The sequence below is a fragment of the Palaemon carinicauda genome, chromosome 26, assembly GCF_036898095.1.
Source record: "Palaemon carinicauda isolate YSFRI2023 chromosome 26, ASM3689809v2, whole genome shotgun sequence".
NCBI classification, from domain to species: domain Eukaryota; kingdom Metazoa; phylum Arthropoda; class Malacostraca; order Decapoda; family Palaemonidae; genus Palaemon; species Palaemon carinicauda.
The window spans coordinates 58,860,377-58,875,165 of NC_090750.1; the positions used below are offsets into that span (position 1 = coordinate 58,860,377).

Sequence of the window (14,789 nt, forward strand, 5' to 3'; positions counted from 1 at the left end):
CAAAAACTTTCAAACACTACAATTCTAAAGTTACTACATTCCACGAGAGGACAATAAACTCTCTGATCCTAACCGGAAATTTGTTCACACCAACATAACACATTTTGAAAGGTACAATGTACACATTCTTTTATTCCCTGGTTATAGAATTTTCGGTAATACCACCATTTTTATTGAAGAACCTTATGTAATAGAACTCAGGCCTATGGTACAGCAATGAGCCTCACCAATACATTCTGTACACTGCAACCGGATGTCAACATTAAAGCTCTTGAATAAGAGGGACAGCCTTGTTGCATATATGACTAGATATTATTTTGAAATTCAGAATCTATCAAACACATTCATGGAAAAAGTAATTGACAGAATATTTTATAATTTACTGAAACACTGAAATGAAAAACTATTGCAAATCAGATATGTTACAGAGCAAGAATAGGCTACTGGAATCAAGTAACGACAAGCATTCTTTAAGAAAAAGAGTATGAGATTTGACATAAAACCTTCCCATTGGGTATGGTAAGCATATTTTGTCTAAAGAATACATAGGCTATAAGTTGTGGTAAAACGTTTTTTTTTTCTTCTTAAACAACATAGAGCACTGAATTTAGGTGACTTTAGTTTTGGTTATGATGTACAACATTAGGACATATCATCCAAGGTCTTCTTCTACACCTTTATCCCTACATCAAAGGGTCGGTTGCCTAACTGAAGTTCACTTTTAAGGATTAGACACTAAGTCCTCTTAAAGACTCCAGTACAAACCAACATCATACGAGGACATGGTATGCAAGATGAGGCTAAGTCACGGAAGGATATGGTCCAGACCTGTGGATTTTCCATTTTAGGTAAACTTTGAATGTGAGCTTAGGTTTCTATTGCTAATTAGATTATGAAATAAGTTTGTAACTTCTTTGTAAACTTGACTAACAAAGTGCTCTCTTCTTTAAAATAAGTCAATATTTATCTTGACTTAATCTTACATGCCTACCACAACTAAGTGATTTTCAGCCCTTCAAAGAGTATACAGTATTTAAAAACCTGTATCAATCATCAATGAGTTTTGGTATGTTATCTTCTGAAGACTTTATCACCCACTTCCTTTCCTTGTAATTGCTCTACCCCTCTAGTGTAGTATTGGTATATAGTGGTGTATAATAACACTACTGGTTGGATAGATATCCCCTTGTCTTGAGGTCTCGAAATCAAAAATACTTCAACATCCTCTTGACATTGTCAGTCAGTGGGGAAGCGGTGCAGGCATGTATATGAATGACAGGTGAGTATAGAACTATAAGTATTCAGGTAGTATTGATTTTTTTTATCAGGCAGATGAAGCAAATCCATTGTGGTGCTCCAACCTTCTTGGGAAGCATCCTTGAAAAGACATATGTCTAGAAACCTCAATTTTAATGACATACCTTAAGCCTGGTGAGGATAGTCCACAATTTCACAAGGTTAATTCGTTCTGCATCACTGGAACACAAGTTGTGTTAAGATCAAACATTTGTTCCAGTGTAGAAGATGAAACTTCGTGAAAGCTAACAGGTTCATGACACAGGGAGTATGTGGATCAACATCGCCTAGCGATAAATCCCTTGAACAGACCTCACAGAACTGAGAAGCCAAAAGAATACATTTCCTTAAATTGAATAAATAACACATTTTATAGAATTCTCAATAAACAAAATAGCAACTGGAGCTCAGGGGAACGTGTGCTTGAGCACCTAACGTGAGGAGAATATTGAAAGACTAAAGGGATATAACCTACTTTGGAGGCAGTGTTGCCATCATTGCCCTAGGATCCAAAGACAAGAAGAGGGGCAGGGCAATTACAAGGAATGAAAACGGCTTATATCTTAAGGTAGACATCGACATCTAACCCACTTTGAGAGAGAAGCCATATCAACGCCAGGGAAGGTTTGTGGGAATAATAAATTTTATGACTTTTAGTATTCACCCTTACTTTGCTTCTTTTTTATATACCAGTCATTCATATCTCTATCACATGTTGACAAAAATAATTCATAAATACACAAAAAATTATAATAACATTCACAAGTTAAATGATTTACAATTATATAAGATCAAGCTGTCTAAATATCTATGAATCAAGTACATTGGATACATATTCAGATGGTGAATTCTTATTAAAAAAAAATCTAAAATATAACTAAACGCAACAAAATTAGATGATTTTAAACAATTTCTATAAGACTCACTACCAAACACTGCTGCCACCCAGGACCATAATCCTGTAGCAAAGGTATCTACATTTTTTCAGTAGCCTTCAGCTTACAACCTTTCAATTGAAATAAACCTTAATTCTTATTGCCCTTATATGAGTAAGCAACCTAATTCAAAATTATTCTAATTCTATGAAATGCGTATGCTAATGTATTGGTGTTTAGTAATATATACAGATAAGTGGGCAACACAATATGTTCATCTCATAAGAAAACAAGTTGAGATAAAAATATAAATATGTTTGGTAAGAGAAAAATCTGAAGAATAAAAACTGTCAGGGCAATAGGAATATCTATACATAACCAATACAATAGTGTACTGTTCTTACAAAAAGAAAATGTTATTTAGTAATTATTCTCATACAAAAACTCTTTCACTCAAACTGAAAAGAGTTTCCTGGTTTGAACAGATACTTCAACCTTTGTTCCTTTCATCTGTAACTTTTACTGGCCACAGTAAAGTCACATTGTACAGAAGATCCTCAACTTACAAACATTCAGAGATACAAACACAGCTCCGACTGAAAATACATACATACATACATACATACATATACCAAGGCACTTCCCCCAATTTAGGGGGGTAGCCGACATCAACAAATGAAACAAAAACAAAAAGGGGACCTCTACTCTCTACGTTTCTCCCAGCCTGACAAGGGACTCACACCGAATTCAGCCCACCCTCCCCCGTTATCCACCACAGATGAAGCTTCATAATACTGAATCCCCAACTGCTGCTACCTCCGCGGTCATCTAAGGCACCGGAGGAAGCAGCAGGGGGGCATAAAAACAATTAGAATAGCGCCAACGTTATCCCTGCGTGTCGTAAGAGGCAACTAAAAGGGACGGGACGGGGGGGCTGGGAACCCCCTCTCCTGTATCTACAATCCTGTGAGACATCGACCAACTGAAAATAACACAGCTAAAATAAAACAATATTATATCATTTAATACAGTGAGCAAAACATTTATAATATCCAACCATTTATCTTATATGAAACCCAACTATTTACTGACTCTTGTTTCATAGGCATTGGATTCAGATTAGGCTTACACTAAGCCAAAATCTAACAAAATTCTACATGCAAACAATTCGCCTTACAAACAGCTTCTTGGAACGTTTTAAGTTTGTATGTTCAGGATCTTCTGTATTAGATATTTTCTTAAAAAATCTTCCATAATTCAATGTAAGCCCAAAGCATGCGCTGTAATTATTTCATACAAGTTCCCCTCTATGCAGTGTAGCTACCATTTGGATATTTATACAACGCTACGTAAAAGTATATGATATGCTTCAAAATTACTGTACACGATTTGTGTTAAATTATGTACAAAAAAATTTATTCTTTATACAACCTGTGGCACTTTGATTTAAATATCAGTATACATGATTATAGCCATAATGATGAAAACATAATCTGAGCAACGAAAAAGTTCTATGAAGCGTCTTTAAGACCGCATCAAAATAAAGCCAAGTATGAAATTGCAAAGATCAATTTGAGATTTTCCCTAACCAGAATTTGTTCGTATTAGTATACATGTTTATAGCCATAATGACAGAAACATAATCTGAGCAACGAAAAAGGTATATGAAGCGTCCTTAAAGACCGCAGCAAAACAAAGCCAAGTAGAAAAAAGCACAGGCCAATTTGACATTTTCCGTAACCAGAATTTGTTCATATCAGTATGCTTGGTTTATAGCCATAATGATGAAAACATAATCATCTGAGCAACGAAAAAGGTCAATGAAGCGTCCTTAAAGACCGCAGCAAAATAAAGTCAAGTATGAAATCACAAAAGTCAATTTGAAATTATACCTAGATTTTGTTCGTATTGTACACATCAGAATCAAAGTTTCTGTAAGATGCTACTGTATATGCTCCATTTCTTGCTTGGTTAAAATATTTTGATAATCTTATCAGATTTTCCAAGAAAATAAAGCATTTAGTTTCTAGTTAGCATCAACTCCTGGTCATATATACGGTAAATCTTCTGCAACCTATTACGCATATAGCAGGCTTGCAAAAGCATAGGAATTGTCAGTGTTTCATTTACTATGTCTTCATTTTAACCAGAATCACCTATCAAGATTTAATGCTGTTAATTTTCAAGACAATTTCAAATTTTCTTCTAATACCTTACATCTTTAATACAATTGCAAGTAAATAAAATTTCTTAATGGCAAGAAAGTATTAAGACTATAAAATAACTGTTCTTTCTGAGTGACAAAAGACTTCTCTTCTCTTTACTAATTAGACCCGATTACTGCTGTAATATATACAGACTTAAATGTAACACTAAATTTGGAACCGAAGTTTAATTGATTTTCATAACATCTCTTCACTAAGTTATCAGGGTGAACTATACTGCTATACCATGAAATGCCTGTCAACTTATCCTGTGTTCCAGAAATGTAAATCTTCATCCTCTGTTATATGTTACTTCAACGTCACTCTCAAACCTCAAGACAAATTAAATTTTACTATAACATAAATTGCAATATACGAGGAGTACCTGTATTTTCAAAGAACAATTATATAAAATTACTTTCCTGTGGGTAAACAAAAAATTAATATAACCAGCAAGTCCTCTGAAAAAAGGTAAAGAAACAATTGCCAAAGAAAAGTATGTCTTACCACAGTATGGTTAGAAATCTGGAAATGAGGCTAAGTATTCCATCTAATTCAGCACTGGCCTTTTTATGCCGAAATATACCTGGGATTCATCCCAGGAGGAGAAGGATTTCTCAAGTTTAAGTCTCAGAGATAAGAACCCTCAACTTGGAGACTTCTAAAGAGAAGAGCCCGTGTCTGCAATAAACTAAAGATGATTTATATAAATGCAAACTAAAATACAAACCAATCAATTCTTTTTTTTTTTTAAATGCATTTTATGTACAAATAGTTGTAGGAATTTTAACAAAGATGTAGGGTAGCTTGCTAGTAATATCAAGATTAATCGACAGAAAAAAATGATGAGTAAGAGGTAGGGGTTATAAGCCGGATGCCTAAGCTAATTATGCTGAACTTGAGAATCTTTCAACGTAAAAATTCACTCTTTGAACACATCTCATTCTTATCTAAGGGACTTAATCTATAATCCATTGGTTCAACTAGTCAAATGAGTCTACATTCATAGGCTCACAGGACTACCATGAATATTTTGTTCACGTTAAACTGAAGCAAGGAAAAGTTGGACAACCAAGTGGGAATAGCCTAAAAGGAAAGGATGAAAAGTAAGACAGAAGATAGAAGTAAAGTGGAAGCTGTAAAGATCTTATTATACAGCCTCTTCTGTGCTTTACAAGGCATAATGTAGGCACTTCCCACCAACAGGAAAGATGTTTTCTAATATTCTCTTGAAAATATAAATACCAACTGTCCTGAAGAACCCAATCCTAATACTCGTGTAAGACATATCTTTCACTTATAACGACATGTTTGTTTTCACTAAAAACCATTCCTCTATACAGTGTATCACAATGTCACTCCACCACAACACTAAGTCATGAAAGACTAAATCAGAATCTCTAGGATCTATGTACATATGCAACTCATCCCCATCATACTTCGCTTAATACGATTTGGATTAAACTAATGGAATGTTCTGTAAATGTTTATCTACAAGGCATATACTGTACATAATAATTCTCAGTAAATGAAACTATTTACATAAAATGTGATGTATTGCATCACTACGATATTAATATAAAAATATAAGCTGCAAAATTTTTTCCTATTTTAGAACTATAAGGGAAGAAAGGACAAAACTTGCAAAAGTACAGTAATGCAGTGATCAATTGCACTCGAACCATGAGACGATAATCAGCATAATTTGTTCTGTAGTTACCGATTGCCTATTTCTGAGGATCACTTTGCTGATTCTGGCGGGTTATCTTGGCAATTTCATCCCCCAATGTGTTGAGATTATCCTGAAATGGATGATTATTATTGTAAATGTGTAATTCAATCGCAACAAGGTCAAAAATATGATATTTTAATTATAAAATAAATTTTTGAATATACTTACCCGGTGAATATATAATAGCTGCAACTCTGTTGCTCGACAGACAAAAAACAGTAAAAACTCGCCAGCGATCGCTATACAGGTTGCGGGTGTGCCCACCAGCGCCAACTGTCGGCCAGATACCACACTCGATGTAAACAAAGACTCAATTTCTTCTCATCCCACTGCGTCTCTATTGGGGAGGAAGGGAGGGTTATTTAATTTATATATTCACCGGGTAAGTATATTCAAAAGTTTATTTTATAATTAAAATATCATTTTTAAATATTTAACTTAGCCGGTGAATATATAATAGCTGATTCACACCCAAGGAGGTGGGTAGAGACCAGTTAAATATGTTTACATCGTATAAGCTAAGAGTTTTTATTTCATTTTGGAAGTTATCAAAATAACAAAAACAAAATAAATAGGTACCTGGTAAGGAAGTCGACTTAGACGATTACTCTGCCTTGTAAGTACGTCTTCCTTACGGAGCCTCGCGATCCTCTTAGGATGCTGACAGACCCCTAGGAGCTGAAGTATCAAGGGCTGCAACCCATACAACAGGACCTCATCAAACCCCTAATCTGGGCGCTCTCAAGAAATGACTTTGACCACCCGCCAAATCAACCAGGATGCGAAAGGCTTCTTAGCCTTCCGGACAACCCATAAAAACAACATTAAAAAACATTTCAAGAGACAGATTAAAAGGATATGGAATTAGGGAATTGTAGTGGTTGAGCCCTCACCCACTACTGCACTCGCTGCTACGAATGGTCCCAGTGTGTAGCAGTTCTCGTAAAGAGACTGGACATCTTTCAAGTAAAATGACGCGAACACTGACTTGCTTCTCCAATAGGTTGCGTCCATTATACTTTGCAGAGATCTATTTTGCTTAAAGGCCACGGAAGTTGATACAGCTCTAACCTCGTGCGTCTTAACCTTAAGCAAAGATCGGTCTTCCTCACTCAGATGTGAATGAGCTTCTCGTATTAACAATCTGATAAAGTATGACAAAGCATTCTTTGACATAGGCAAGGATGGTTTCTTAACTGAACACCATAAAGCTTCAGATTGGCCTCGTAAAGGTTTAGTACGAGCTAAGTAGAACTTAAGAGCTCTAACAGGGCATAAGACTCTTTCTAGTTCATTGCCTACGATCTCCGATAAGCTGGGAATATCGAAAGATTTAGGCCAAGGCCGAGAAGGTAGCTCATTTTTTGCTAGAAAACCAAGTTGCAGCGAACAAGTAGCTTTTTCCGACGAAAATCCAATGTTCTTGCTGAAGGCATGAATCTCACTGACTCTTTTAGCCGAGGCTAAGCATACCAGGAAAAGAGTCTTAAGAGTGAGATCTTTCAGGGAGGCTGACTGTAAAGGCTCAAACCTGTCTGACATGAGGAATCTTAGGACCACGTCTAAATTCCACCCAGGAGTAGCCAAACGACGCTCCTTAGTGGTCTCGAAAGACTTAAGGAGGTCTTGCAGATCTTTATTGTTGGAAAGATCTAAGCCTCTATGCCGGAAGACCGATGCCAACATGCTTCTGTAGCCCTTGATAGTGGGAGCTGAAAGGGATCGTCCTTTTCTCAGGTATAAGAGAAAATCAGCTATTTGGGCTACAGAGGTACTGTACTGGTCGAGGATACAGAAACTGACTTGCACCAGTCTCGGAAGACTTCCCACTTCGATTGGTAGACTCTAATGGTAGACGCTCTCCTTGCTCTAGCAATCGCTCTGGCTGCCTCCTTCGAAAAGCCTCTAGCTCTCGAGAGTCTTTCGATAGTCTGAAGGCAGTCAGACGAAGAGCGTGGAGGCTTTGGTGTACCTTCTTTACGTGTGGCTGACGTAGAAGGTCTACTCTTAGAGGAAGACTTCTGGGAACGTCTACTAACCATCGAAGTACCTCGGTGAACCATTCTCTCGCGGGCCAGAGGGGAGCAACTAACGTCAACCTTGTCCCTTCGCGAGAGGCGAACTTCTGCAGTACCTTGTTGACAATCTTGAATGGTGGGAATGCGTAAAGATCCAGATGTGACCAATCTAGGAGGAAGGCATCTATATGTATTGCTGCTGGGTCCGGGACTGGAGAGCAATATATTGGAAGCCTCTTGGTCAGCGAGGTTGCAAAGAGATCTATGGTGGGTTGACCCCAAGTGGCCCAAAGTCTCTTGCACACATCCTTGTGGAGGGTCCATTCGGTTGGAATTACTTGACCTTTCCGACTGAGACAATCTGCTAGGACGTTCAAGTCGCCCTGGATGAACCTCGTTACTAGGGAGATGTCTCGACCTTTTGACCAGATGAGCAGGTCCCTTGCGATCTCGTACAACGTCAGTGAGTGGGTACCTCCCTGTTTGGAGATGTACGCCAAGGCCGTGGTGTTGTCCGAGTTTACTTCCACCACTTTGCCTCGAAGGAGAAACTCGAAGCTTTTCAAGGCCAGATGAACTGCCAACAGCTCCTTGCAGTTGATATGCATGCTCCTCTGACTCGAGTTCCACAGACCTGAGCATTCCCGACCGTCCAGCGTCGCGCCCCAGCCCAAGTCCGATGCGTCCGAGAAGAGAACGTGGTTGGGTATCTGAACTGCCAGGGGAAGACCCTCTCTTAGGTTGATATTGTCCTTCCACCAAGTCAGACAAGACTTTATCTTTCCGGAAATCGGGATCGAGACCGCCTCTAGCGTCTTGTCCTTTTTCCAGTGAAAAGCCAGATGGAATTGAAGAGGACGGAGGTGTAGTCTTCCTAGTGATACAAATTGCTCCAGGGATGACAGCGTCCCTACCAGACTCATCCACAGCCTGACTGAGCAGCGTTCTTTCTTCAGCATCTTCTGGATGGAGAGCAGGGCTTGATCTATTCTGGGGGCCGACGGAAAAGCCCGAAAAGCTTGACTGTGAATCTCCATCCCTAAATACAGAATAGTTTGGGATGGGACCAGCTGCGACTTTTCCAAATTGACTAGGAGTCCCAATTCCTTGGTCAGATCTAGAGTCCACTTGAGATCCTTCAGACAGCGACGACTGGAAGAGGCTCTGAGAAGCCAGTCGTCCAAATAAAGGGAGGCTCGGATGTCCGATAAGTGGAGGAATTTCGCCACATTCCTCATCAGCCTCGTAAATACGAGAGGAGCTGTGCTTAGGCCAAAGCACAGGGCCCGAAACTGGTAAACCACATCTTCGAAGACGAATCTCAGAAAAGGTTGGGAGTCTGAGTGAATGGGGATGTGGAAGTAGGCGTCCCTTAGGTCTAGCGAGACCATCCAGTCTTCCTTTCTGACCGCTGCTAAGACTGACTTTGTGGTCTCCATGGAAAACTTCGTCTTTGAGACAAAGACATTCAGAGCACTGACGTCTAGCACCGGTCTCCAACCTCCTGTCTTCTTTGATACTAGGAAGAGACGGTTGTAAAACCCCGGTGATTGAAGGTCCGAGACTTTGACCACCGCTCTCTTCTCTAGCAAAAGAGACACTTCCAGTTTCAGGGCTTGTCTCTTTTCTTCCTCTCTGTACCTGGGAGAGAGATCGATGGGGGACGTCGCTAGAGGGGGTTTGCGTACAAAAGGGATTTTGTACCCCTCTCTGAGTAACCTCACAGATTGTGGATCTGCGCCTCTCTTCTCCCAGGCTTGCCAGAAGTTCTGAAGTCTGGCTCCTACTGCTGTCTGAAGTTGCGGGCAGTCAGACTCTGCCCTTAGAGGACTTGGATCCTTTCCTCTTCCCTCGCTTCCCTTCGGCACGAGCACCTCCCCTGCTGGAGGCTCTGCCACGAAAGGGCGGAATAAAACGAGACGATGGAGTGTCTATCCTCGGTCTAGCAGACAAGGTAGGCAAAGGGGGAGCTTTGCGAGCCGAGGACGCAACTAGATCGTGGGTGTCCTTCTGCACTAAAGACAAGGCAATTTCCTTAACCAAGGCTTCAGGAAACAGGCACTTGGAAAGGGGAGCAAAGAGTAGCTCAGATCTTTGGCATGGCGTCACTCCAGCAGACAGGAAAGAACATAGAGACTCTCGCTTCTTCAGGACTCCGGACGTGAATGAGGCGGCAAGCTCGTTGGACCCATCACGGACGGCCTTGTCCATGCAGGACATAATGAGCAAGGAAACATCCTTATCTGCAGAAGAGATTTTCCTGCTCAGGGCTCCTAAGCACCAGTCTAGGAAGTTAAAGACTTCGAAAGCCCTAAATATACCTTTAAGAAGGTGGTCCAGGTCTGATGGTGACCAACAAATCTTCGAGCGTCTCATGGCAAGGCGGCGGGGAGAGTCTACAAGACTTGAGAAGTCGCCCTGGGCAGAGGCAGGAACTCCCAAGCCGAGAACTTCTCCCGTGGCATACCAGACGCTCGATCTAGACGAGAGTTTAGATGGGGGAAAGGCAAATGCTGTCTTTCCTAAACTCTTCTTGGTCTCTAACCAATCTCCCATCAGCCGCAAAGCTCTCTTGGATGAGCCAGAGAGAACGAGTTTAGTAAAGGCAGGTACGGTAGCAGGTACGCCTAATACAAACTCCGACGGCGGCGAACGAGGAGCCACAGAAACAAAGTGGTCAGGGAACAACTCCTTAAATACAGCCATGACTTTTCTAAAGTCCAAGGATGGTTGAGTTGCCTTAGGCTCATCAAGTTCTGAAGGTTGATCCTCTTGTGGTTCAGCAACGTCCTCATCTGATAGTTCCTCATCCGATAACTGATGAGGAAACGGCAAAGGAGTGGGCAACGTTTGACTCGCCGAGTCCGGTCGCACTGGTGCATGCGTGACGGAGCCGGACGCAGCGTCATGGAACTGCTGCACAGTCTGGGAACTGTCAACAACCATGGTTGCGCGAGGACGCAGAGCGTCCACCCGAGACTGTTTAGACCGTCTGGGTTGTGCAGTCAACACCGTACCGGGTTGCGGAGGTTGACGCACCGCGTCAAAACAAGTCACCTCTGATGGTTGATGAACGTCCTGAACGTCAACAACCACCTCCGTGCGTCGCCTAACGTCAACGTGCGGCTGGCAACCCACACTGGGTCGCATCGGTGGAGGTGCTACCCCAACTGGTTGACGCGAGAAAGCTACCTCAACGTCAACAGGACGCACAACAGACCGCTTGGATGGTTGTTGGCCAGAAGGTTCAGCAGCAACTTTCTCCGCATTGAAGTCCTCCATCAAGGACGCAAGCTTGGACTGCATGTCCTGCAGCAATACCCATTTAGGGTCAACGGAAGCAGGTGCGGCAACAGACGGGGTGAACGACTGAGGCGGCACAGCTTTGCCTCTCTTAGGCGGCGAGCAGTCATCAGATGACGGCACCGAGTCCGAACTGTCCCAGTGGCTACAACCGGGACGTTGGACTTGTCCTGAAGGGACCGACTTACGCTTCAAAGGTCGGGAGACCTTGGTCCAAGGTTTCTTACGAGAAACACCTTCGGACGACGAGGTAAAAATGGGCTCTCTCGTCTTACGTTGGTAGGGGCGATCTTGGGGAGATACGCCTGATACCATAGAGGGAACGTCTGTTCGCTGATCAAGGCCTCTCGAACCCATGAGTTGTACGACATTGCTTCTCCCCTGGGCTTGGGAGCTTGCAAGAGGTCCCGGACTAGGAGGACGACAGGCACGAACAGACGAACCCTCAAGCGCAACACTGTTCACAACACTTTGAAAAACACTAGGCACTTAAACACTTTCAGCCGCGGCACTTTGGCACTTTAACACTTTCAGCCGTGGCACTTTGGCACTTTAGTTCCTTTACGTCCGCCATGAGTTGATTGCGGTCACTTGCAAGGGCCTCAACTCTCTCCCCCAAGGCATGGATAGCACGCATCATGTCTTGCATCGACGGTTCCTGAGTGCTAGGAGGGGGGTTAGGAACAACCACTACAGGGGAAGGATTAGGTTCAGGGGCATGTGGAGAGGAAAAATCTACCGACCTCGAAGAACTTCTCCTTACCCTATCTCTCTCTAGTCTGCGCGTATATTTCTCAAATTCGAGAAAATCGAATTCCGACAGGCCCACGCATTCCTCACACCGATCTTCCAATTGACAGGTTTTACCCCGACAATTGGAACAAACAGTGTGAGGGTCGAGAGAAGCCTTGGGAAGACGCCTATGACAATCCCTAGCATTACATTTTCTGAACTTGGGAACTTGTGAAAGGTCAGCCATTTTGAATTAGTCAAGGGAAAATTCCAAAAAACGATCTAAGTCATCAACAATTAATCCAATCCAAAAAAGAGTTCAAGGATTTATTTGAAGAAAAACACCTGTACTGCGAAAGCTCAAACCAAATTAAAGTACTTCACCAAATATGATGTGAAAAAACTCCAGGTTCAACAGCGAGTAAAGTACGTCTTGTCGACACGTCGACAGAGAAGAAATTGAGTCTTTGTTTACATCGAGTGTGGTATCTGGCCGACAGTTGGCGCTGGTGGGCACACCCGCAACCTGTATAGCGATCGCTGGCGAGTTTTTACTGTTTTTTGTCTGTCGAGCAACAGAGTTGCAGCTATTATATATTCACCGGCTAAGTTAAATATTTAAAATATCAACTTACAAATGCTTTCCTAAAATAGACTCCTCAAGAGAAAAAATAGGGAAGAGAATAATAAATAGCTGTACTTAGTAAAATGTTATTTTCATTAGTAAAATAAATTTTTGAATATACTTACCCGATGATCATGTAGCTGTCAACTCCGTTGCCCGACAGAAATCTACGGTCGGGATACGCCAGCGATCGCTATCCAGGTGGGGGTGTACTCAACAGCGCCATCTGTGGTCAGGTACTCAAGTACTTCTTGTCAACAAGAACTCAATTTTCTCCTCGGTCCACTGGTTCTCTATGGGGAGGAAGGGCGGGTTCTTTAATTCATGATCATCGGGTAAGTATATTCAAAAATTTATTTTACTAATGAAAATAACATTTTTCAATATTAAACTTACCCGATGATCATGTAGCTGATTCACACCCAGGGTGGTGGGTGGAGACCAGCATACATGTTAACAAAGAAGCTAAGTATCCCGTATTTCATTTTATTAGTTATTCAAAAATAACATAAAATAAATAAGTACCTGGTAAGGAAGTCGACTTGAACCATTACTCTGCCTTTATTAAGTACGTCTTCCTTACTGAGCGTAGCGGTCCTCTTAGGATGCTGAACGACTCTTAGGTGCTGAAGTATAAAGGGCTGCAACCCATACTAAAGGACCTCATCACAACCTCTAACCTCGGCGCTTCTCAAGAAAGAATTGACCACCCGCCAAATCAACAAGGATGCGGAAGGCTTCTTAGCCGACCGTACAACCCATAAAAAGTATTCAAGAGAAAGGTTAAAAAGGTTATGGGATTATGGGAATGTAGTGGCTGAGCCCTCACCTACTACTGCACTCGCTGCTACGAATGGTCCCAGGGTGTAGCAGTTCTCGTAAAGAGACTGGACATCTTTGAGATAGAATGATGCGAACACTGACTTGCTTCTCCAATAGGTTGCATCCATAACACTCTGCAGAGAACGGTTCTGTTTGAAGGCCACTGAAGTAGCCACAGCTCTCACTTCAAGTGTCCTTACCTTCAGCAAACCAAGGTCTTCTTCCTTCAGATGAGAATGTGCTTCCCTAATCAGAAGCCTGATGTAGTAAGAAACTGCGTTCTTAGACATTGGAAGAGAAGGCTTCTTGATAGCACACCATAAGGCTTCTGATTGTCCTCGTAAAGGTTTTGACCTTTTTAGATAGTACCTAAGAGCTCTAACTGGGCAAAGTACTCTCTCCAGTTCGTTCCCCACCAAGTTGGACAGGCTTGGGATCTCGAACGACTTAGGCCAAGGACGTGAAGGAAGCTCGTTTTTAGCCAAAAACCGAGCTGCAAGGAACATGTAGCCGTTTCAGATGTGAAAACTATGTTCCTGCTGAAGGCGTGGATCTCACTTACTCTTTTAGCTGTTGCCAAGCACACGAGGAAAAGAGTTTTTAATGTGAGGTCCTTAAAAGAGGCTGATTGGAGAGGTTCAAATCTTGATGACATAAGGAACCTTAGGACCACGTCTAGATTCCAGCCTGGAGTGGACAACCGACGTTCCTTTGAGGTCTCAAAAGACCTAAGGAGGTCCTGTAGATCTTTGTTGGTGGAAAGATCCAAGCCTCTGTGGCGGAAAACCGCTGCTAACATACTTCTGTAACCCTTGATCGTAGGAGCTGAAAGGGATCTTACGTTCCTTAGATGTAACAGGAAGTCAGCAATCTGGGTTACAGTGGTACTGGTTGAGGAAACTGCATTGGCCTTGCACCAGCTTCGGAAGACTTCCCATTTAGACTGAAAGACTCTGAGAGTGGATGTCCTCCTTGCTCTGGCAATCGTTCTGGCTGCCTCCTTCGAAAAGCCTCTAGTTCTTGAGAGTCTTTCGATAGTCTGAAGGCAGTCAGACGAAGAGCGTGGAGGTTTGGGTGTACCTTCTTTACGTGAGGTTGACGTAGAAGGTCCACTCTTAGAGGAAGAGTCCTGGGAACGTCGACCAGCCATTGCAGTACCTCTGTGAACCATTCTCTCGCGGG

The 14,789-nt window shown here is 42.1% G+C and overlaps 1 protein-coding gene across 2 annotated transcripts in view; it reads right to left on the minus strand.

Annotated features, from left to right (window-relative positions):
• Positions 1–590: 590 nt before the first annotated feature.
• The window catches only part of Golgin104 (Golgin 104), a 125,401-nt gene continuing 111,202 nt past the window's right edge, over positions 591–14,789 (minus strand). For both annotated transcript variants that reach the window (XM_068349605.1, XM_068349606.1), the window contains exon 16: positions 591–6,177. In XM_068349605.1, the coding sequence (XP_068205706.1) occupies positions 6,103–6,177 (75 nt within the window). In that variant the 3' untranslated portion in view covers positions 591–6,102. The remainder of the gene's footprint in view (positions 6,178–14,789) is intronic.